General features: G+C 34.0%; 3 protein-coding genes and 1 long non-coding RNA gene across 10 annotated transcripts; 2 read left to right on the top strand and 2 right to left on the bottom strand.

The window, feature by feature from the left end:
* Window positions 1-2,028: 2,028 nt before the first annotated feature.
* Window positions 2,029-4,226, bottom strand: LOC102621683 (uncharacterized). Of its 2 annotated transcripts, none has more exons than XM_006479408.4 (4): window positions 3,882-4,226; window positions 3,579-3,670; window positions 2,409-3,465; window positions 2,029-2,316 (listed from the first exon to the last, which is right to left on the bottom strand). In XM_006479408.4, exons 1-4 carry the CDS (start codon window positions 3,963-3,965, stop codon window positions 2,212-2,214), a joined length of 1,338 nt encoding a protein of 445 aa, XP_006479471.2. In that variant the 5' UTR covers window positions 3,966-4,226; the 3' UTR covers window positions 2,029-2,211. The 2 variants fall into 2 exon arrangements, with proteins under 2 accessions (XP_006479471.2, XP_006479470.2); XM_006479407.4 differs by having other exon boundaries at window positions 3,579-3,673; window positions 3,882-4,225.
* Window positions 4,227-13,522: 9,296 nt separating this feature from the next.
* On the top strand, window positions 13,523-16,198 carry LOC102622156 (heterogeneous nuclear ribonucleoprotein 1-like). The gene is made up of 2 exons (XM_006479409.4): window positions 13,523-13,889; window positions 14,828-16,198. Exons 1-2 carry the CDS (start codon window positions 13,668-13,670, stop codon window positions 15,848-15,850), a joined length of 1,245 nt encoding a protein of 414 aa, XP_006479472.2. The 5' UTR covers window positions 13,523-13,667; the 3' UTR covers window positions 15,851-16,198.
* A 137-nt stretch (window positions 16,199-16,335) lies between these two features.
* On the top strand, window positions 16,336-22,272 carry LOC102612673 (protein NRT1/ PTR FAMILY 5.2-like). 6 transcript variants are annotated; one of them, XM_052436911.1, is made up of 5 exons: window positions 16,336-16,656; window positions 17,009-19,020; window positions 19,333-19,550; window positions 20,223-20,794; window positions 21,298-22,272. In XM_052436911.1, the coding sequence occupies exons 2-5, from the start codon at window positions 18,879-18,881 to the stop codon at window positions 22,184-22,186; spliced, it is 1,821 nt and encodes a 606-aa protein (XP_052292871.1). In that variant the 5' UTR covers window positions 16,336-16,656; window positions 17,009-18,878; the 3' UTR covers window positions 22,187-22,272. The 6 variants fall into 6 exon arrangements, with proteins under 6 accessions (XP_052292871.1, XP_052292870.1, XP_052292872.1 ...); XM_052436910.1 differs by having other exon boundaries at window positions 17,012-19,020; XM_052436912.1 differs by having other exon boundaries at window positions 17,502-19,020.
* Window positions 22,273-23,406: 1,134 nt separating this feature from the next.
* Window positions 23,407-25,487, bottom strand: LOC127901046 (uncharacterized). The gene is made up of 3 exons (XR_008053011.1): window positions 25,149-25,487; window positions 24,345-24,417; window positions 23,407-23,950 (listed from the first exon to the last, which is right to left on the bottom strand). It is a non-coding gene; the product is annotated as an uncharacterized LOC127901046 (long non-coding RNA).
* Between the last annotated feature and the right edge of the window lie 42 nt (window positions 25,488-25,529).

The following is a 25,529-nucleotide window of genomic DNA, read 5'->3' on the forward strand; positions in this document are numbered from 1 at the left end:
AAATGACAACTCTTACAAGAATGAAGAGATGGTGAGTATTTTTTTTTTCTAACATGCATCCTAAAGGTTTCTCTTTAGTTTATACATTCTAACCAAAGACAGGCATACGTGTCTGGGTTTGTACAAAACAATGAATATCTCAGCATACTTTACGCTTGTAAGAATGACAAATGGGACTAATTTAAGAAAAGAAAATCACTGTTTTATGTACTTTATGAATGTGAGTAAACTGAAACAATCAGTACATTTGTCCGTCAACCAACACAACGCAGATGTCCCAGCCTAAGGGCCATCGCAACAAGAAAATTTGGCCCAAAGCTTAAGCACAAACTGTGAAAGTCATAGTCAACCAATCTCATTCTCTAGAAGCAAAGATTACTTTCTTTGCAGCGGAGCCCCAACGAAAGGTTCCATTGATTTTAGAATGATGTATAAAACAAATAAAAATAAAGAACCCGTCAAACACATTGCACGGGTCGATACGCACAGCGCCTAGTATCCATCGTTTAGGGCTAGGACTACGGGGCGCCTAGTATCCATCGTTTACTGCTAGGACTACGGGGTATCTAACCCCATTCGCTCCCCTAGCTTTACGTCTCTCAGTGTCCATTCCACTCGATTCAAGAGCAAGAGAAAGAGCTAATGCCCCATTCAGGTATCTCGATTGAAATACCCGTAAGGGGTATTTTCCGTAGAAATAGTATTCTTGCGAATGATTCGGAGTTCTTGCAAAGTAGAACCTCAAAGAACACACATACGCAAATTAAACTAACACAAAATTACTAAAAGGGAGAACAGACATAAATTTCAGACTAGTAATTTGCATATAACGAATGTCATGAGCGATGATAAGGATAAAGAAGCTGGATTAAAACTATTGCAAAACTTCTACCGATTTAACTAGTACTTGAACTTGATGATGAGGTTATGACCGTCACTATGTAATTTGGCGTGAAATAAGAAACCGCACGCAAAGCCCGCCTCACCTCTCCCCTAGCCTGCGTGCTTTTAGGGATGGTAATGGGGTGGGGGTGGGAAGGCCTGCCCATTCCCCCGTCATATTAAAAATTTTGTTTTCATTTTTCATTTCATCTCCTAAAATGAAAATAGAGAATCCGAATTCTCCATCCCGCTCTATTTTCTATTTATTTATTTATAATAGATATAAATAAATAATTTTAGTAAATAAAAAATTAAAAATTTGAATAAAATTATTATTATATTATAAATTATTTAAATTATTCTAAAAAATTTTAAAAAGTTGAAACAATATCTTAAATTAATATCAAAACTAAAAAATATTTGAAGAAAATAGCATCTTGAGAAAGAAAAATATATAACAATATTTTAGAATTGAATAAGAATTATAATGTAGTTTTTTTTAGTTATATCCTATTGATATTAGGTAAAAATAAAAATAAAATTTATTAATCAACATTGTAATTAATAAAATAAAATTATTGAACAAAAATTAAAAAAAAAAATCATAAATGATGGAGATTGAGTGAAGGTGGGAAGGGAGTACAAAATCAAACTCACCTCATTATAGAATTTAAATTATTTTTTTTTAATATCTTAAAATTATTTAAAATTCACTCCAGTTAAGAGAGGACTCGTGAGACTCCAAATTCAGAGAGAATTTTGCCATCCTACTTACTTTCTTGTCTCTTACAATGACTGTCGTTTCTACGCTTTTGACGGACGTTTTATCGTGGATGAGTTGAACACTTTGTTAAAAGAGTATTTCAAAATATTAAATATGGTGGGGGACGACGTTTTATTTAGTGTCGTCCTCAAAAATCATGTTTTTGCTTTTAAGTTTGGATCATCATAAAATTTGGAAACAAGTGTAGAACTCAAGTTCGAATCTGGTCCATGGCCACAAACGTCTTTTTTTCTTTTCTTTTTTTAATTAATAATTAACATTTTGTTATAGACTTATATCACTTACTCAACTGTGATTTTGTTCAATATTTTGATGCATTATTTTCATTGGATTTCCATGCACTGGATGACTGATCAGCAGTCAAAATAAAGGACACTTGTATAATAGAGACGCAAGGTACAGAGAACAAATTAATTAACAAACTCAATTGCATTAAAATTACAGGCAGCAAGCAAAACAGACACCCACTATCCTATTAGAATTCACAAAAGTAATCATAAAACAAGAGATGATGAACAACAGCCAGAAAAACCCTCCGACACATCTCACAATCTAGTATGAGTAGAGTAAGCTTCAGCAGAACCCTTGTTGTTCAAAGCTCTCTCCAACCTTGTCTCAAATGGTGTAGAATGCCAACTAACTTTCTTGTCCTGCATAACCCATAAAAACTAAAAATAAGAATTCACACAATCTCCTTTATTACAAGATTTCCAGTCAAGTTTCACTTCTTAAAACGTAGTACCTCTCTGTACTTGCTGGTTGTGTTTGGTATTCCTTTATAAGAAGATGCTGAGCTAGAATCCTTGGCACTGCTGCTTGTTGGACTCCAGTAAGTCCCCACAGTACCTATTATTGGCATCTCATCAGGGCTTCGACTTGGTGACTTCCTTGGTGAATTGGAAGCTGAGAACTGCTTGATTTCTTCTAGAGTCAGTGCACCCAATATAGGCCTATCATCTTGGCTCCTCACTGAATTTGATGATCCTTGTGATATCATTTTCTCAGGTGTCGTGCTTAAAGAAACTGTGTTGCTGCCCTTGTTGATGGGTGTGGTTTCTGATGAAGACAACCAGTTTGAAAGGCTAGCATCCACTGCTATTTCTTGGTTTGCCCTCTTGGATGGCTTATCAGATTTTGATTTGAAGCTGAGTGACAGTTCCTGAAAACTTGGCTCCAAGTTAAACGAAGCACGTTGGGATTCTTGATCCACTGTGGAATTCTCTTTCTGCTGTTTGAATTGGGGTTTCCCCTTTGCTTTCAAAGCCTTCCATTGAGTGAGATTTTCAACTGGATTCAAAACAGAATGTACATAAGCACTCCTGTCTCTTGCAGCTCGGTTAACCATAACTGGCTTCCCTCCTTCATTGAATCCACTGGTCACCATTGAACTGTCAACCTCCTTTGAATCAACTTTTCGCCCAGCAATTCTTGATTCAACAATCCCATCGTTATCATCCTCATAGACATCATCAAAATCTAGTTCCCCATCCTCATCTTCATCATCAAGATCACTATCCACGTAGTCTAACTCTTCTTCATCATCACTTTCTCTGCAATTCTGGTACCTATGATTAGCAGGATAAGATCCTGAGCTTGTAATCGAACTTGCTTCAGAAGAAGACTGAGACAGGTTTGATTTCACAGAACTCTCCTCCTTCTCCTTCTTTCCTTCTTCACTGTCCTCAGGCAAGTTATCAGCCACTTCTTCTTCAGGAAAAACATGCTCATAGGTTTTGACATTGGAGTCAAAAGTTACTTTCTTTCTAGCAACCGGGCTCAACTGCTGCTCAGCCTTAACCCTACACCCAAAACCCCGAATCATTATGACACAAACCAAAAAACAATTCTAAACGAGTGCTTATCAAAGAGTTCAAAGAAAATCAGAGCAAGCCCTTCGATTTGGATCACTCACCCAACTTCTGAAACGGGGATCTCGGGCTTTTCTGAGTATTCCTGTACGACAGAAGAAACTGTAGATTGCACAGGATTGTGCCTTGAATTTTTCTGCTGCAATTCAACGAACAGGTAAGCGATATATACATACACACGGAGGCATCGATTGTCCTCTTAGTAATCGGTTTCCTACTTTCCTTAAAGAAACAGGACATTCAAATTTAGAAACCAAGTAATCTTGAGTCGTTAATAATATATTTCCTCCAGCTTCTAGGAAACCTAACAAAAGATCTAAAATCAAGAAAAAGAACTGAGAACTTACGTGGACAGGAGGTTGAACCTTGTGTCTCCGTTTGCGGTGCTTCCGATCTTTGGAGGAACCAAAACAAGCAAGAAAGCAACCCATCAGATATCTTAAGTCTGTTCTTGTTGGCCTCTCAAACAAGAAATAACTCCTCGGTTTCCGTCTAAAACAGAGAAAAGGGCCTCAGGCAGTGCTTGGTTAATGGGTTTTTTTCTTCATTGGTTTTGGAGGAGTGGAAGTGGAAGAAAGGCGGTAGGGACAAAACGGTCAAGGAATTTGAAGTTTGGGAGGGATCTAGGGATTTTAGTATTAGAGAGGGGGGGAAAAATAAAAATAGAAGGTGACCGTTAGGAAATCATGATGGTGGAACCCAGCGGGGGAAATTCTTTTTTGTTATTGTTTTTAAATGCTATAGTTATCCATTGGATTCGTTTAAGGCTGCTTATTTGGACCGTTTATTGATGGGCCCCCGAATTGGAGCAGGGCCGCATGGCTTTTTATTTATTTATTTTATTTCAAATAGTAATTACTAATTAGAAGGGTAATAATTTAGTGAGTAACGGGGCGATTACATTTATTTTAACTGTTCTACATCATATTGTCTAATTAATTTATAATTTGGATAATATTTATAAAAAAATCACACAATTGTATCGAGTGCTTACTATACCGTAAGTGCTAGAGTACTTGCTATATTATTTTTTATAATTAGATAAATAAAAAATTATTGATTCCTTTTTTTGGAAAAAAGATGTGGTATTTATAGAGTATTTTTAAGATTTGGTCTGTTTATATAATGGATGATTAATAGAATTATTGTTATTAATTCTTATCAATCTCTAACCAAAACCACAAAGTGTATAGTCAATAGTCATTCTACAATTTCAAAAAAATAATAAAACGTTGTTAATATGAACTAAAATCTATCTACATTTATATAGTAAAGAGTATATTTTATATTTTTAAATTTTTTTCATTTTTCTTGAGTTTGTATTTAGACGTGGCAATTTTTCACACAACTTATAAATCCAACACAAAACTGACATAGATAACATGTTTGAGTTGGCAAAAGTCAACATGATTATAAAACAAGTCGACTTTCAATTTATAGATTCTGAAATGCGATCGCTAATGACCCAATTAATTATTTAATAATTATATTATATTTATCTATTTTTATTTTTTAAAAAAAGCTATATTTTAAGTATTAGTAAGTTATATTAAAAATTATATTTCTTATACAAATTATATTTAAAAACATATACACCACCAAATTCAAATTCGAAAAATTTATCCATTTGACCATTTTCTAACTTTCAATATGAAAAAAGACAAAAAAAATTTTTTTACAATAACCACTTATTAGTATTAAAAATTGTTTAATTATCAAGCGATAATATGTTATTTTATACTTATGTTATAATTTTTATTTGTGTTTATGTAATATATTAGGAATTATTAATTATGTTTTAAATATATTTAATTTTGTGTATTTTTATGTGTTTATTAAGAAAATATTAATTTCATGTAATTCGATGCTCCAAACAAATAAACGGAGGTCAAATTTGGATTCCGGAGGTTCAAAAACCTTAAGATCAGTCAAGATCGGCTTAAAATTGGGCTTGTGTAAAAAGAGTTGACTTTTCCTGTTGACCGAATACTGATTGGATGATGAAATGAGCTTACAATAGATATGAGTGCATGGGATAGCCGGCAATTTTGACTAAATCTCAACCATTCATGATTCAACGGCCATGATTGTGCCACGTGGCAATGGTTGGTGAAGCAAGTTGTAGGATCCGAATCTTTGTACTCGGGTCGACCCGATCTACCCATTAACTCACCAAATCTCAACCGTTCTTTGGCCAAATCGGACGAGTCAAACAATGCCACGTACGATGTTGACTTTTGAAGTTTGACCAGCCATTGGATCTTGATCTAATGGTTGTGAGGAGCACATGCATGAAGCTTATGATGGACCGAAAAACACTTGATTATGAATTTATTTTTCTATAAATAAAGCCTCATTTTTATGTTTTTAATCATCTCTCTACAACTCTCTTCTTCTCAAATTCTCTTCATCTCCCTGTAATCTTGATTTTCAAGTGTGTTTTTAATATTTTGTATAATTATTTTTATAAATAAAATTAGTTTTATTTCCAATTTTAGTTATTTTTATTACTTTTAATTATAAGTAATTCAATTTTACTACTTCTTTTTATTTCAATTATGCTTAACTAAATAATATTAGTTAGGGGAAGGTAAAACTCTTAGGAAATAAATATGATTTAATCAAATTCTATTTTTAATTTTATAAAATTAAATTATTTTCTATTTAATTTTATACATATTTTATATTTTGAAATTTTGATTTATTATAGACAAACAAATGAATTTGGCACAATAAATTCTTAAGATCTTAATATAAGGTATGGTGAAATCGTATTTTGACTTATTGTAGACAAACTAAATTTTGGCACAATAAATACTTAATCCATCATAAAATTAAAGGGAAAATAATAATAATTTATATAATTAATCTTTTGGGTAATAAATCTAAAAAAAATGACAAAAAGAATTTATTAAGTTTTATTTACTTCTAAGAGTGGATTCATAAACCTAACTAGTTCAATTTCATAATTTCATTTAAATTAAGTTGTTTATATTTAAGTTTTAATTTCAATTTTTAGTTAAAATAAAATAAATTAATTAATTTTTTTCTCTGTGGATCGACCTCGAACTTACCGAGTTATAATACAATAAGACACTCTTATATTTGGGAGTTAAAAATTACTTTAAGTTGTGTCAAGTCTTTGGTGCCGTTGCCGGGGAAAAGTTTTTATTTTACTTTATTTTTCCGTTTTTGATTTTTCTCTTTGTGTAAATTTCGTTTGCCTCCTTTTCTTTTTCTTAAATTCTCTTTTGTCCTTATATCTTTCATACTTCTCATTTCACCCCAACAATTCTCGTTTCTAGCTCAATCTTCTTATAATTATGTTCTGACCCCAACATCTTTTAGCAATTTCAATTTCATCCCAAATGTCTCAATTCTAAACTTCTAAAAATTACGGTGTGGCCATAAAATTAAAAATACTTTGCAATAGAATCCCTAGACGAAATTCCTCAAAATAATCAAGACTTGGACATATTTGGAGTTATTTTGGACTTAATTTGGATCAAACTAACTCTAACTACTAACTCTTAACTTACTAACTGCTAACTCCTAATTTTTTTTTATTTCAGTTATTTAATTTTCTGCATTTATTTTATTTCGTATTTATTTATTTATTTATTTTTGCTTTATTGGTGGGTTCAACCACCAAACTAACTACTAACTCTTAATTTTTATTTTCAGTTATTTAATTTTCAGTATTTATTTTATTTTGTATTTTTTTGCTTTATTTGTTTTATTGGTGGGTTCAACCACCATTTTTTTCTTTTCCTTTCTTTCGCATTTATTTTATACTTAATTTTATTGTTAATTGGTGGGTTCAACCACCAAAATTGTTATTTAATTTTAATTTTCTTTTGTACACTTATATTATTTGCATATTTAATTTTTTTATTTTGTTATTAATTTGTGTGAATATTATCTTTATAACATAACTATTGCATGAGACGTTGATCTCGATCTTCAATTTGCAGGTTAATTCGTAGATCTCAATCTCTACCATTAATCATGGATGAGAACTAAGACAAAAACTTTGTGCACAAACCTAATCCTCAGATTGATCAGGGAGATAATCATTCTCAACATGGGCATGATCAGAATCAATCAATAACTCTGAGAGACTACATGAATCCAACCAGAAATGGAGTACCGTCGTGTATAGTATTTCCTCCGGAAACATCTCAATTCAACTTTAAACCAGGTATTATCCAACTTTTACCAACATTTCAAGTAGTAGGAATTATTAAAAAAAAAACCATGAAATGTTGGTAAAAGTTGGATAATACCTAGTTTTTTTTAATAATTCTTACTATTTGAAATGTTGGTAAAAGTTGGATAATACCTGGTTTAAAGTTGAATCGAGATGTTTCTGGAGGAAATACTATACACGACGGTGCTCCGGTTCTGGTTGGATTCATGTAGTCTCTCAGAATTCTTAGTTGATTATGATCATACCCATGTTAAGAATGATTATCTCCCTGATCAATCTGAGGATTAGGTTTGTGCACGAAGTTTTTGTCTTGGTTCTCATCCATGATTGATGGTGGAGATTGAGATCTACGAATTAACCTGCCACTTGAAGATCGAGACCAACGTCTCATGCAATGGTTATGTTATAAAGATAATATTCACACAAATTAATAACAAAATAAAAAAATTAAATATGCAAATAATATAAGTGTACAAAAGAAAATTAAAATTAAAATTAAATAACAATTTTGGTGGTTGAACCCACCAATTAACAATAAAATTAAGTATAAAATAAATGTGAAAGAAAGAAAAAGAAAAAAAAATGGTTGTTGAACCCACCAATAAAACAAATAGAGCAAAAAAATACAAAATTAAATAAATACTGAAAATTAAATAACTGAAAATAAAAACTAAGAGTTAGTAGTTAGTTTGGTGGTTGAACCCACCAATAAAGCAAAAATAAATAAATAAATACGAAATAAAATAAATGCAGAAAATTAAATAACTGAAATAAAAAAAATTAGGAGTTAGCAGTTAGTAAGTTAAGAGTTAGTAGTTAGAGTTAGTTTGGTCCAAATTAAGTCCAAATATGTCCAAAGTATGTCCAAGTCTTGATTATTTTGAGGAATTTCGTCTAAGGATTCTATTACAAATTATTTTTAATTTTATGGCCACACCGTAATTTTTAGAAGTTTAGAATTGAGCCATTCCCATTTGGGATGAAATTGAAACGGCTTAAAGATGTTGGGGTCAGAACGTAATTACGAGAAGGAGCTAGAAATGAGAATTGTTGGGGTGAAACGAGAATTATGAAAGAGACAGGGACAAAAGAGAATTTAAGAAAAAGAAAATGGGGCAAACGAAATTTACACAAAGAGAAAAATCAAAAAGGAAAAATAAAGCAAAATAAAAACTTTTCCCCGGCAACGGCGCCAAAAACTTGACACAACTTAAAAGAAATTTTTAACTCTCAAGTATAAGAGTATCTTGTTGTATTATAACTCAGTAAGTTCGAGGTCGATTCACAGAGAAAAAATTTAATTTGTTTATTTTATTTTAACTAAAAATTGAAATTAAAACTTAAATATAAACAACTTAATTTAAATGAAACTATGAAATTGAACTAGTTAGGGTTATGGATTCACTCTTAGAAGTAAATAAAACTTAATAAATTCTTTTTGCTAATTTTTTTGAGATTTATTACCCAAAAGATTAATTATATAAATTATTATTATTTTTCCTTTAATTTTATGATGGATTAAGTATTTATTGTGCCAAAATTTAATTTGTCTGCAATAAGTCAAAATACCATTTCACCATACCTTATACTAAGATCTTAAGAATTTATTGTGCCAAATTCATTTGTTTGTCTACAATAAATCAAGATTTCAAAATATAAAATATGTATAAAATTAAATAGAAAATAATTTAATTTTATAAAATTAAAAATAGAATTTGATTACATCATATTTATTTCCTAAGAGTTTTACCTTCCCCTAACTAATATTATTTAGTTAAGCATAATTGAAATAAAAAGAAGTAGTAAAATTGAATTACTTATAATTAAAAGTAATAAAAATAACTAAAATTGGAAATAAAACTAATTTTATTTATAAAAATAATTATACAAAATATTAAAAACACACCTGAAAATCAAGGTTACAGGGAGATGGAGAGAATTTGAGAAGAAGAGAGTTGTAGAGAGATTATTAAAAACATAAAAATGAGGCTCTATTTACAGAAAAATAATTTCATAATTAAGTATTTTGCGGTCCAACATAAGTTTCATGCATGTGCTCCTCACAACCATTAGATCAAGATCCAATGGCTGGTCAAACTTTAAAAGTCAACATCACACATGGCATCGTTTGACTCGTCCGATTTGGCCAAATAATGGTTGAGATTTGGCGGGTTAATGGGTGGATCGGGTCGACCCTAATACAAAGATTCAGATCCTACAACTTACTTCACCAACCATTGTCACGTGGCACAATCATGGCCGTTGAATCATGAACGATTGAGATTTAGTCAAAATTGCCGGCTATCCCATGCACTCATATCTATTGTAAACTCATTTCATCATCCAATCAGTACTCGGTCAACAGGAAAAGTCAACTCTTTTTACACAAACTCAATTTTAAGCCGATCTTGATTGATCTTAAGGTTTTCGGACCTCCGGAATTCAAATTTGACCTCTGTTTATCTGTTTGGAGCCTCGAATTACATAAAATTAATATTTTTCCTAATAAACACATAAAAATACACAAAATTAAATATATTTAAACCATAATTAATAATTCCTAATAAATTACATAAACACAAATAAAAATTATAACATAAGCATAAAATAACATATTATCACTTGATAATTAAACAATTTTTAATACTAATCAACAACCAGTTACAAGCCTTTTAACCAAAAAACCTTTAGAAATAAAGAAAAAAAAATCTCTTACTTATTATTTCGTTTAACAAGATCACCCAACAACACCTCTTATTGCCCCAACTACGCGGCTACGCCCACCTCAAGTTCCTTCCCTTCCAAATTTTCTCGACTTCTGACTAGTTCCTTCACTTCCAACGGTGATTTCGTGTAAACTACAATTTCAATTTTCAACAATCTTCAACTTAGATATTGTTCTATTGCCTAGTTATTTATTTATTTATTTAGATTAAATGTTATTTAAATTGCTTGGTTGATTGATCATTGATGATAATGAGCACTACAATATGTTTTGGGCATGAAAACATTAGAATTTTCTTAAGATTATGATTTATCATAAATGGCACACTAAGTATTTATTCAAATGCTTCTAAGAGACTATTGATTCAAATTTATTATTATTTTTAAGTTAAAGCGAAGGCTGGTATGCCGACTAATTAAGAACGACGAACGTGCGTGTCTTCGTCGCTCAGCCAAATGTCCATGCATGGCATGGGCTGCCGGCTATCACTTGCGTTGCCTAACAAAAATGCCCAAGCATTACATAGGTTGCTGGTTGGGCAATGCAGGCACCATGTCTGCGTCGCCCAGTCGAATATTTGCACGACAACATGTGTTCGCCCAACTAAATTGGTCTCGAATTTTTTAGCTTTTTATAAAATTTGTGCTAATATTGTCCGAATTTATTGTTTATATATTTATGCCAAGAAGATGCATCCCTGGTCGCTAAATATATTAATTGAGGATCATTTCCCAGGTTGCATAATAAATTTAACAAGATTTAATTTTGTGACTACACACATATATAGACTAAGTTAATAGGTATTCAATTTGAGTCATTTAAGAAGTCAATTTTTGGTCATTTTCTAGCCATGGGGGATCTTAGATTTACCAATCCACATCCTCCAAAACGTCAGTTGGACAACTGCAATGTTCATAATTCATTAGGGACTTAATGTTATACATTTTTGCATGCACGTTATCTACTGGTGTATTGACAACATTATCATCGATGGAATCATTATAGGAGTGGAATGAGGAGCAGTATTCAAAGGCTGAAATTTGAATTTATGGCAACGAAGGAGATTCTTTCAAAACTTTGGAGAGCACTTATCGTTAATTGGATAAAAATTCATACACATAATAACCTCCACCATTTGATCATTCTATATGTTTATAAGGATCGAAACAATGAGTTGCATCGGATGAGTTGATTTTACATTTGTCTTCATCGTGAGGGAATATTAATTGCATACAATCTTGCAATAAAATTATTCGAACATTACAACTTTTCAGAACCAAAGTGCAGTGACATTTTCATTCTCCTACTTCATACAACCATCCTTCAGAGTCTCCCATGCTCCATCAAAATGCATTTTAAGCACAATTGACTCCTTTAACCTGATGCAATATTATCATATTAATTAAATAATTAATCATTAACAAACTCTAGTGATCCGGGTGTCAACACCTATAGTCAGACAACAAAAATAGTCACTCGAATTACATGCGATTGTATGTTAAACAACACAGGAACCAATCACCAACATACAATTGTCTATCACTTAGGTAATCATCATTTTAAGTTTAGGCGACAGGTACTTGTCGCCTAGATTTTGGATTTTATTTTTAACATCGTTAAACACCCATTTTCGTTAGATTTTGATGAAATTTTAATAATTTATAAATCTGTGAACTCTTACATTAACTATTTTATTTACCAACATTATAATAAAATGAACAAAAGTATCATTTACCCAATAAAAAATTGTAGAAATGCTAACCTTTATTTCTTGTTGCCCTTTATATTATTGATTGATTTTGTCTTTAATGCTTGGATAAATATTTTAGTTCAATGAATGTGGGTTGAGTGATACTTAACAATAATTCTTGTTTGATTTGAAATGGGGGGTGTTTTGTTGGAGTGTGAAGACAAGGTTTGACTATTGCTTGGGGATTTGAGTTTAGTTTTAAGGTATTTTAAAAATAGATAGACATGTGACAATTCATTAACTTTCGCCGATAATTGTAATAACATTGGTTGCCTTATGCCCTTATAGTGAAATGACATCTCTATTCTTGTGATTTTGTTTATATATGGGTTAATGTCACTTGGGTGACACTGTTAACATAATAATATATTATAAATTTATGAACTTAGTATATATATTATGGACTTTCATTCACTTCCCTCCATCAAGAAAGTGATTAATTATCCTTATTTTTATTTTTAGAAAAAAAGAAATAATAATTATTATCATGATCTAATTATTAAAAGTGAGTAGTCTCAATTCATGAATGCGAGCCACATTAAGCATATGCATGTTGAGATTAGTGCATTATAATTAATAATGTTTGCGACATATTCATGAACCATATTATGAATATGCATGTAACATTTAATGCATGTAATCAACACTTGTTTTGACGTTTATCAAAGAGGTTATAAATGTTTTGAAAATAGGTACACAAATGACACTCCGTTTAAGTTTGCCATAAAACTTAACAAATTTGGTTGTTGAAAATTAATTTGAAGATTTTTGCTCCCATTAGCTGATTTATAATTTTTATGGATAAATAATTTTTTAAGGTTAGAAATAAAGGAGAAGAAGACGAACAAGAATTAGAGAAGAAGAAGAAGAAATAGAAAAGACGAAGAAGAAGAGGGGAAAAGGAAAAATAAAAATAAAAGAAAAAAATAGAGAGAGAAGAGGAGTTTTCTTCTTTATATATGGGGTTTGGTTATTGCTTGGAGTTTTAAGTTTAGTTTTGTATGTTCAGTTTTAAGAGTACTTTAGTTTAAGAGACTTGTAAATGATTTGATATTGTAAGAAAAATTTAAACGCGGTCTTCTTTTTTTTTTTCTCCTCAAGCAGCACACTCAAAAGTACCAGCTCGACCTCGGGATCACTCGAATCTATGAGACCTACGCGCTGGCCAACTGCGCTACCGTTGCGAGAAACGCAGGGTGTAACTATAAAAAATAAAAAAATTGACATACGAGAAACGGCGTCGTAAGCATTGCTTCCTCCCCACGGGCACGTTCAGAGTAATTTACCTGCCTACACACAAGCACCGTAAGGGCTGATTCCGAAAAGAAATAGAAAAAAAAAAAAAACAAAACAAAACAAAAAAACCCTAACTCTTCCCTCCTTTGACAACCTCGCTCTCTCTCACTTGATTCAGTAGAGAGAGAAATAGAAAAAACCCGATATTTATAATGGAATCGGACGAGGGAAAGCTATTCATTGGAGGAATAGCATGGGACACGACCGAAGGCACGCTTAGGGATTACTTCACCCGATTCGGTGACGTTTCGCAGGTCGTCATTATGCGTGACAAAACGACTGGTCGTCCACGTGGCTTCGGCTTCGTCGTCTTCTCTGATCCTTCTGTTCTCGATCAAGTCCTCCAGGACAAGCACACCATTGATGGCCGTCCTGTGAGTCTCCCTACCATGTCTTTCGAAATTAATTATCTTTTTGGCTTATTTAATTTGATTTTGTCATGTTATTTTTTGAAAGCCTTATTCTTTACTTGTCAATTGGTGGTGGGATGTCCTAGGTTCTTACTTCTTATTGAGTTTCACTATTTGATTAATCAACGGTTGATTTTTACTGGTGGTGGGTGATTAGGGTTTGCTTCTGTTGCTTCAAAATTTGTTTTTGAGTTTCTTTTTGATTGGTAATAAAATTTTAATTTTGGTGACTTGCCCGTGTTTAGCATGCTTAATTGGTGGTCATAGTGAGGTTCTTGACTTATTTGATTAACAAATTTATTTTGTTGTATTTAGTATGGTTTTTTTTTTTTGGGGGGTTATGTCTGTGTGAATTTTTTACTTTCATAATTATGGCATTGCTCCGTTTGTTTCTTTACATGTACTTGCTCTGTTTTGTTTTTGAATACTTCTGCCCAAATTGGTAAATTTGTTGGTTTACTACTTGTCATCTTGAAAAATAAGTTTTGGTGTTAAACTGTCTAATAAGATAATATCTGAAATGGTCACTGTTGTACCCTCCTCCTAATAGATTTAACTTTTGGGTTGGATTTCCTAACATTTGGTATGGCTAAAACCGTTAAGGCCGACATATCGTTGCTTGAGTGCAAGTTATTTGCTATCCTGATTGGCCTAGATATTATTAATTTTTTTTCTATTGGACTAAATAGAAAGCTGTTCATATTCTGGTTGGTTGTTTCTTTATATTATTTGTTTTTCCTCATTTATACGTAGTTCTTCATACAGAACAAGTTGACTATTATAGTAGACCTACTGTTCACGTTCATACGCACATGTAAATATATGTAGACATGTTCATACACACGTAAAAATATGTAAACATGTGTATGTTTTTCAGCATTTAATTTGCTTTGGCTACATAGGTGGAGGCAAAGAGGGCTCTGTCAAGAGAAGAACAACACAATTCAAGATCTGGAAATTTTAATTCTGGCAGAGGTTCCGAAGGAGGGGGATATTTCAAAACCAAAAAGATATTTGTTGGAGGGCTACCACCTACTTTGACAGAGGATGGATTCCGTCAGTATTTTGAAAATTATGGTCATGTGACCGATGTTGTAGTTATGTATGACCAGAATACTCAGCGTCCTCGTGGCTTTGGTTTTATCACCTTTGAAACAGAAGATGCAGTTGATAATGTTCTTCAGAAGGTCTTTCATGAGTTGAACGGTAAGCTTGTGGAGGTAAAACGAGCCCTCCCAAAAGATGCTAGTGGTGGGGGTCGAAGTGGGGGCTATCAAGGTTACGGTGCCTCTGGTGGCAATACTAGTTCATTTGATGGCCGATTGGATGGGAATAGATATATGCAAACCCAAAGTAATGCAGGCGGTTTCCCACCTTTTTCAGGCTATGGGGCAGCTGGCTATGGTTATGGAGCAGCAAGCGGTGGAGTTGGATATGGTGGTTATGGTGGTTATGGTATGGGTGGTTATGGAAGCACGGGTCCAGGTTTTGGCGGTCCCGCTGGAGCATACGGAAATCCAAATGCAGGTTTTATTAGTGCAGCACCTGGTGCCTTAAAGAGTTCTTGGGGAAGCCAAAATCCTTCTGGTTATGGCACTTCAGGTTATGATGCAAATGCAGGCTATGGAGCCAACAGAGGAAGTGCTGTTTCTCCTCTGGGCCACTCCTCAAGCGGGGCATCTGGTTATGGGAATCAAGGTTATGGGTACGGTAATTATGGTGGAAGCAGTGGACCTTATTCTGGTGGCTATGGAGCTGCTGGTGGACGAGCTGGAAGTGGTGCTGGAGGAGAGAATGAATATGGTGACACAAATGGGAACTCAGGCTATACAAATGCATCCTGGAGGTCTGATTCTTCACAGACCTCAAGTGGTTACAGTGGTGGGTATGGTGGTGCACATTCCCGACAGGCGCAACAGCAGTGATTGGCGATGCCCTCAGTTTTTTTCTTTGCCTGGTGGAAGACTCAATTTATGATGACAAGAGATTGTGGGAATGGTTGGGTTGCCTGAATCTCAATTTTAGCTTGCAGTAGTCATTCTGCTCATATACAATGACTAGGAGTTCCAATTAGTAGCAATATTTATTTTTTAGTATTGTTTGTTATTAAGTCATAGTGGTTGACTTAAAGTTGTTTGTTGTTTTGTCTGCTTTTTTATGTGGAGCTACTTTACTTTCTAGTTACTTGTCAAGGCTAGTATGTTATGAGCTTTTGTTTAATATTGTGGGTGATTATAATATTAATGTTTGGTTAATAACATTTTATTATTGTATATCGCCAATAATCTGCTAGAAATTTTGTACATGATGTTGAGATATTTTATTTTGAAGCTTTTGCTTTTACTAGCTTAATTTCAGCAGCTGAGTAATTTGGTATCATAAAGATTGAAGACTAGAGTTAGAGATACTGAAATATTGTGAAGCTGCATAGTAATGTGGTTACATCTCTATGCCATTAGCATTGGTCAGTTCCTAATGAGTAGAAGTAACCATAGTGGTAGACATATCACAAAGAGACATAATTGTTTTCCTCCTGTATTTGCCCTTTTTGTCCAGGACATTCCAAGTTGGAAGTCAAGGGACTCAATAATTAACTGGGATTTGTGGCGTGGACAGGAAATTAAAGCGAGCTCACCAAGTGATACTTTTCTTTTGTGATCTTTCTGGCAGATGCACAGGCTGGAGTCTTCAAAACCTCTGAATAGGTCATGGTACGTGCGAAGTAGGATAGGTAGTTCCTTATGGCTTTTTTTTCTTTTTTCTCTTTTTTTTTCCCTTACTTTTCATTTTCTCCATACTCTTCGCGTATTTGCTTGTTCTGGTTTTCTTAGGCTTAGAAATGCTGTCATGACTACTGATTCTTTTGGAGGATTGAGGATAAAGATTAGATCAAGTTCTTGAATTTCAGTTTTAGATATAGCTTTCCGGCATAGGTTAGTGGCCTTCATGAAATTTTTGGGTCTTTGGTAAGCGGCCCTCATTTCAGTTTTAGATATAGCTTTCTGGTCTAGGCCATACAGCAGTACATTATCGTTTATCATCCTAATGATGTTTTCTATGCGTTGGTCTTGGATGCATGGCAGCAGATCATTCTCTATAGCTGGTGGCGTCCGCCAAAATGCATAACCAGCGAAAGGGGTGTGTCTCAACATCGTTTGTTCCTCCTAATGGTTCCTACCTTCTTTGAATCCCCTGTTTTGTTGTGGTGGTATTTGCCATCTATATTATTTTCTCTTGTATTCTTTGTATACTTTAATTGTGTTCTGTATTTGTAAGACCGGGCCTTTTTTCCCTGGGAATGATCAAGCTCTTTCTTATCAACCCAATAAGGAATTTATGTCAAGAAAATATGGAGCCGTCATGTGCCATGTAAAGTTATATTGATTGTGAGTTGTCATTGGATAGAAAGAATCTTGGAGAGAGTGTAGTGGTTTGGTTTCAGACTTTCAGCTTTCATACAAACATTAGGATTAGAAAAATAAGCACTTCTTCAAGGACCCATTGTCACTCTAACTGAGCTTCTCTTTGTTTTGATGAACTGAGTATTTGATGGCTTTTATTCTTTCTACGCCACAGGGAAAAAGCTTCAAATAGTGGAACGGAAGCTTGCCCTGCTTCCGTAATTTTGGCCGGGGAAAATGTTGGGCTATTGATCTTAGAGGAGGAGAAAGCTCTTGTGGTTTAAAGAAGATTTGATTACAGGATTTTGGAATTATTCAACATTTCTGATACATAATAATCATCTTTATGATTCATTGGATGTGATCGAGCTAGTCAAGACTCGAATAGTGATTTATTTAAAAAATAAATGAAGAAATATTAACTATTTTCTTAAAGTCATTTGAGATGTATGCATGTGGAGTATTTCAAGTTTCAACCAGATATCCGGCCATAGAATCAGACAAGAATTAATCAGGCTTTTTAACTTCCCTCCCCTTATCTGGTGGCGGACATCTAATCTTAATGGCAGCTGGCAGGGGTTTGGGCCCAGTTTTGAATAAAACAAGCAAATTTCGTCCTTGATGATGATGTGTTTTTAGCCGATTCGGCTTGGGGATACAAACAATATAATCCTTTGACATAATCCAAAAAAATAAAAAGGGTGTAGATTCATTCATTCCATTGAGGAATTAAAAATTTTGGAGTCACTCTAACTTCTGGTTTATCCTTCTTTGATGTCATTTGCTTTTATGTTTTTAGCAAGGTACGAGCTGTCCTTGTTACTCGCACCATTTGCAATTTTTATTTTTTATTTATTTATTTTAACAAGTAGTGAAATCAATTATTTGTTTTTTTTTTTTTTATGTAAAAAAGGAGTCTTTTCTCTTAACCTGTTACGTACTTGAGAGCAAAAATATAATCCTTAATTACCAAACTGCAGAGCCCAAATCAGCTAAAAACTAATTGACAAGAGCTGTATATATTTTCAATTCTTATCCAAAATATGACAATTGCTTATTATCGTCGTATTCATACCTTTACCAGAGCGAAACGAGATTAGTCAAAATGGGGACTCAGAATTGCCAAAGTTGCTAGGAATGAATGACCGGTTATTGTCTTTTAAGTTGCTTTTTGGCTGTAATTAAAGCATGGTAATTAGTAACTAAGACTTGGGTAATGGCTTCTGTCAGACTTTCCTAGAATGCATAGAGACTTCGCTTCGTTTGATTGTGGCATCTTTTTATCTTTGGCTTCTTTTATCGTTCCAACAACTACTTCTAAGTAGGTCGATATTCTTGAGGCACCAACAAAAATTTAGGGGGAGTGTAAAACAAGTTAATTGAACTTATTAGACGGAAAAAGCAGCTATCTATTCACTAATTATAATAAGATGTTCTTTTTTTTCTTTCTACTTGATTAAGAGAGCTTATATATTTATATATATATAGAGTACACAGTCGACCCAGCCAGTACCTCATCTCTCTCCAGGGAGCAGTAAGTAATAATTGATTAATGGCCACATTAAAGCTAGGTGAAGAGAAGGGAGCTGCAGATGGAAGAGAAGATTATACACAAGATGGAACCGTGGATCTCAAGGGGAAACCCGTCTTGAGATCAAATACTGGCAGATGGAAAGCTTGTTCTTTCATTGTAGGTGAGTCGTGATATGCACATATCAGTGTCCTATCAGCCCAGTTGGTTTCACCTCTCGTAGTTCAATACTCTTTCGCCCTAGCTTTAGAGGTCCGGGATGTGTGTGTGAAAAAGTTTAATTCTCCATTAATTTCTCTTTGATACACACATATATCTTCTTTTTCATTTCGTCATGCATATGAAGTGTGATACTTAATTTTGGTTTGTAATTAATGTTATGATCAGCAAGTAAACACATATAATATAGTTAAGGCTTTGGTTGCTAATACGCATACATCGTGATATATGCATGATTCAATATTAAATATTGCAGGGTACGAAGTGTTTGAGAGGATGGCATATTATGGGATAGCATCAAACCTAGTTCTGTATTTGACAAACAAGCTCCGTGAAGGCACTGTGAAATCAGCAAACAACGTCACCAACTGGGTTGGCACCGTCTGGATGACTCCTATTTTAGGTGCTTATATCGCTGATGCTTTTCTCGGTCGCTACTGGACCTTCGTCCTTGCATCCGCCATTTATTTCTCGGTAAATTTTGATTTATATATTTTCATTCCAATGGTGTAATTGTTTTTTTTTTCTTTCATTTTATTTTATTATTTATTTATTTAGCTAGCTAGAGTCTCCGTATACGTACGTATACGGTAGGGGGGGAGATTGTGATAAACCATGATGGTGCATTCCATGCAAAAATCAAACACGTTATGTGATTGTTCTTTAAACAAACAGAAGCCACATGACATTAAATCTTCACTGGTTCCCTGAAGGACCAAGTCTTGGGGTTCTCCATGAGTCTCCCATTTTCATGTACTCATTTCTATACGAGTATGAACACTTTTTTTTTTCTTTTTTTAATGATTAATTGAAAAATACGTTGCGATATAACACAAAAGAGTAATGCTGCTGCAGCAGTAATAAAAAAATTTTCTTACAGCAGGTTAAAATAATACAATTGTCTAATCAAAATCTTGTCTTATTATTATTTTTTTTATTGCAATTGCTTTCTTACACTTTTTAACAAATTTTTCAAATAATTCTATTTTTCTAAGTAATGAAATAATTATTCATTAATTTTTTTTAAAAAAAACAATGCTCACTACTCCTATCGATACATTAATGGAAAATTAAAGCAAGCGAGCAAGCGTGATTATGATGATAATGATGATGATGATTTTTTTTTTTTTTTCAATACATGAACAGGGAATGTCCCTGTTAACCCTAGCAGTATCAGTGCCAGCCCTGAAGCCCCCGTCATGCGGCCATGGGATCAAAATTGAGGACTGCCACAAGAAAGCCTCGGCCTTGCAAAAGGGAATTTTCTACTGTGCACTATACATAATCGCAATCGGGACAGGAGGCACGAAGCCTAACATCTCCACCATGGGAGCTGATCAGTTTGATGATTTTGAGCCTAAAGAGAGGAGGCAAAAGCTTTCTTTCTTCAACTGGTGGATGTTCAGCATTTTCTTTGGAACCCTCTTCTCGAACACTTTCTTGATCTACATTCAGGACAATGTTGGCTGGAGTCTTGGCTATGGCCTCCCCACAATTGGCCTCCTCGTTTCCATTTTGCTGTTTCTTGTTGGAACGCCATTTTATAGACACAAGCTGCCTTCAGGGAGCCCCATGACTAGAATTGCACAAGTTATTGTGGCTGCAGTCAGGAAATGGAAGGAACCTGTCCCGATTGACCCAAAAGAGCTACATGAGTTGAGCTTGGAAGAATACTCAAAATCTAACAAATTCAGAATTGATCACACCCCTTCGTTAAGGTTCTTTTTTTTTATATAATTACTCTTCTCTTGTTATTTTTGCTCAGAATTAATGAGGACATAATCCGAAACCTACCTTATTGTTGGGGGACTTAGTATAAAATTTTAAAATATTTAATCCAAAAGACTAATCTATTGGATGAAGTGAAATACCCTCCTTATAAACCTAAGTATCTCTTATTTACTAGCCAATATGGGACACAACTCAACAATCCTTCCCTCAGACGAAACCACCGTCAGTATTTTCGTCCGACACACCTAAGTTGTTCCACCACCACATTTCGGCTACTAGGGTTTAGATCTGACACCACTTGTTGGAGAACTTACCATAAGATTTATAGGTATCCAACCCAAAAGATTAGCCTATTGAGTGGAGTGACTTACCCTATTTATAAACTCAAGTATCTCCATTTTACTAGTTAATGTGAAACACAACTCAATCACTTATAATATAACTTTTTATACTTTTGCTCCTCATACTTACACTAAATTATTGTTAGTAGATTCCTTGACAAAGCCGCGGTAAAGACCGGACCAAGCTCACCGTGGATGCTATCTCCGGTGACTCAAGTAGAAGAAACGAAGCAAATGGTGAAAATGCTCCCAATTCTGATTGCAACACTCATACCAAGCGCAGCGGTGGCTCAAGGGGGCACACTATTCATCAAACAGGGCGCCACCCTGAATAGAAGCATGGGTCCTCATTTCAAAATCCCACCGGCGTGTCTCACAGCATTTATAACCATCTTCATGTTGGTCACCATCGTCATTTACGACCGTTACATGGTTCCATTCCTCAGGCGTTACACTAAAAACCCAAGAGGAATCACCTTGCTTCAGAGAATGGGAATTGGCCTTGTGTTGCATGTTGTTATCATGCTGACAGCTTGCTTTGTTGAAAGGAAAAGACTCCACGTTGCAAGAACAGACGGAGCTTTGGGTAAAGAGGACATCGTGCCTCTAACCATATTCATACTACTTCCTCAGTTTGCTTTAATGGGGGTGGCTGATAACTTCGTTGAAGTTGCAAAGCTGGAATTCTTTTACGACCAAGCTCCTGAAGGGATGAAAAGTCTAGGTACATCATATTTCACTACAAGCTTAGGAGTTGGGCATTTTTTGAGTTCGGTCCTATTGACGACTGTTTCGGATGTCACTAAAAGGAATGGTCACAGAGGGTGGGTTTTGGATAATCTAAATATTTCTCATTTAGACTATTATTATGCGTTGTTGGCGATCTTGAGCTTCCTCAACTTGCTCTTCTATTTCCTCGTCGCAAAGTTGTTTGTTTATAATGTAGACGTGGACTCGAAAAGGGATTTGCAAGAAGCCATTGATGCTGCTGCACATAGCAAAGGTTTATCAGCTGAAGCTGGCACTGGATTCGGCTGATAAAGCTTCATGTATAATACTGCGTGTTATATTGGAAAACATAAAAACATTCACAAATTAAACGGTGCAATCCCATACGATTACTACTCGGTCTCTCCAATTGTAGATCTTTTTTTCTTTTTTTTTAATCTCTTCTTTTCATACTTCTGCTACGCGATATTGCAGTTACAAATATATGTAAATTAATTAATAACATGCGGATCTCCAAAAAAAGAAAAAAAAGGCTAGGTAAGATGGGGTAAAGTTAAAATAAATAAATATGAATTAAAAAGATTAATTAGGCAAATGATATTACATAACAATTAGCTAGAAACATCTGCTGCACGATATGTAATATGAAAAAAAAATGCAACACCTCGGGACGAAGTCGAATGAGATGGAGAAATCGATCACAGCCCCTTGCCATTCCAACAGAGGCCTCATAATTACAACTCAAGCAAAAGGTGCAAAATACGGACTCGATCAGACAACTGACACTGGGCATTAATTTCACATGCATAAAACAAAAACACTAATAAAATTAAGCTAGCAAATCGTCTGTTGTGAATGCTTTCGGTTAGCAGGAGCTGTGACCTTCAAGTGGGACAGTTTAAGAAGCATCGTTAAACAAATGACAGATTATCAGCTACCAAAGCTAGTCGGCTGAGAAAAGGCTGTAGCCTAAAGTGTCAATTTTGTTGCCATAGGTTATTGCTACAAAAACAAGCTTGTCGGCCAGTCGTCGGCCTAGCATTGTCGCCCTCTATGTTTAACAACATATCAAAGCATTTCTCGCCTCAAACTTTCTTTCGCAACAAAACAGATTCGTTGTGAAGAAGTCTTCAACTTGTTTAGAAAATAATTTGGCAACAAACTTTTTTGTTGCGCTAAACAATTTTACGCAACAAAATTATTTTGTTTCTATATAGTTATTTACTACAAAACTAATTTGCTGCTAAGAAATAAAATACATTTCATAAAAAAACGCGTACCAACAAAGGTGTTTGTTAGCTAAGATTTTAGGCAACAAAACTACTTTATTTCTTTATGTTGAATATTTTACAAATTTGCAATAAATATTTAAATATTTTTAGAAACAAATCAATTTTGTCGTTAAAAAATACTACAATTTTTTTTTAATAATATCATGGTATAAAAGGAAGCAAACCAAGTTCGTTGGGAAAGATACCAATTTTTTTCCCCACCAATCCACCATGACAATAATAAACTAGAAATATATGTTGAGAAATCTAACAAAAAAAAATCATTAATGTCATTGAACTAATTTAAAAGTTAAAGGCCCATTCAGTATCCAAGCTATATATATATATATACAAAATTGACTTTAAGATCAAGTGATGACCAATTCAAAATACTAACAAGTTCAAGATACTCTAAGGACATCATTGAAATGAGTAATCATTGAGTAGCTGAATCTGTAAAGCGAAAAGCGGATCCTTGAGAAGAAAAAAATTGCTGCATCATACCCTCAAATTGGGACAATCTGGACTCCAATTGATCAATAGTCTTCTTTTGCTATTGAAGCTCAACATCTTGTGAATCCAATCTACTTTGTTGTGAAGATATAATACCATGCAATCTGTCAGCCTCAGAAGTATCAACACCATGGTTTGAAGTTGGGCGTGGTCTGTTGCCAAGTCCTCGAAAATAGCCTGATTTCTTTCCAAGTACTTCAATGCATATTTCCCTTTGAGTTAGTGGTTTTGCTTCTTCAGGATCGGTTTGTTGTTGTTGTTGTTGTTGTTGTATCTCTACCATTTGGTCCTATACATAAAGCTTCGTTAGTAAATGAAGGAAAAAAAAGAATTTTATTAATTAAACAGTTGAAATTTAATCCATTGGTCATGGAATTAATTTGCATTAAGGCATATGTGTGCCACCTCATTCACCCAACCTTTTGTCTTACTGAAATGAGTGACGCGAAATAATTCTATTAATAACAACCACTTGTATTCTTCACAATATCTTATACGCACTTATCAAAAATAAGTTTTTGTCTTGGCTGACAATTCCAAGTAGCCCTTTATATGTTCTGGTATGTATAGTCCCAACAAACAAATGAGAAGGTTTATCAGAATTTTTGAAATATATTTTAAGATTAACAGGATTGTGAATAAACACCAACAAGAGCATCAAAGGAACAAGAAAGAAACATCACCAGCCTTAAGAAGTCTCCATGCGTCTTTTCCTCTGCTTCAATAGCTTTATTAAGAATTCCACCTGATGTTGCACTAGTGAAAAAATTATATTAAATGAATAAATAATTGGAAACTTCAAAGTCTACAGTTAACTAAATTACTAATGACGATTAAGAGATTCACTCCGCAAATTATTCAAGAAACTTTTACAGATAATATTAACTAGATTTTGCAGCAATTTTTCAATATTCTTTTCATTCCCATTGAAGGATCAAGCATTACGAGCCAAAATGCAAACACAGGGCATTACTTGAGTAGCAACTTAATCAATTGTCACAAATTGTACAAGACTTTTCAATCCAAAAGAAGGCTAAATTGTAGAATAAAATGTAATCCTATCATTAAAAGCCCAAACGAACATTATTAACTAGATTTATAAATTTCTTGAATCCTAAAATGGAAAAGTTCATTCGTATAAAGCTATCAGTTCCGGTCTCACTGTTCTACTCATCCCTGTCTCGCTCAATTTAGCCGATTAATAAAGCAGCTCAAGAAATGTTTCTAAAATTTAATAAATGAGAAAATTCTATAATGAATTATTGTAATACTAAAACACAAGATTACCCAGAAATGTAATAGAACCTTTAACAAACACATGGAATGCAAAACACATATGTAAAAAATATATCATTAATGCAAGAGTCGGAACAACATCCTATACTATATATAGATTTATAATCACAAATCGAGTAAGAGAAACAATCAAACAAAACAATAATGCAAAAAAAAAAAAAAAATTGAAACCCACAAAAAAAAAATCATACTCAGGGTTTAAAAGAGATGAGAACTTTGAAGCTCATGTCGAAGATAGTTGAGATAACGGCGAAGCTCACCATCACTTGCTAGAAATCGCTAAGAAATAGGTAAAGCTTGCTTGCGAATGAGTGTGGCTTTCAGGGATTCTTGATGGCTAGGATTTCGGCTGTCGTCAACAGGTAAGGTTTTGGTTTCGATTTAGGATTGAATTTGATTCCGCTGTGGCAAAGAAAGACAGCAGCGAGCCAACGACAGTGAGGGTTGTCATTGTCAGTGAGGAGCAAGCTACACTCGAGCAAGAGAAGTTTTAGAGTAATGAGTGAGTGTGGCCTTAACACTTGGGGAAAAAAGAGGCTGAAATACTAATAAAGGTGTGAAACAACGTCGTT

This window comes from Citrus sinensis, chromosome 3, assembly GCF_022201045.2.
Source record: "Citrus sinensis cultivar Valencia sweet orange chromosome 3, DVS_A1.0, whole genome shotgun sequence".
NCBI lineage: Eukaryota > Viridiplantae > Streptophyta > Magnoliopsida > Sapindales > Rutaceae > Citrus > Citrus sinensis.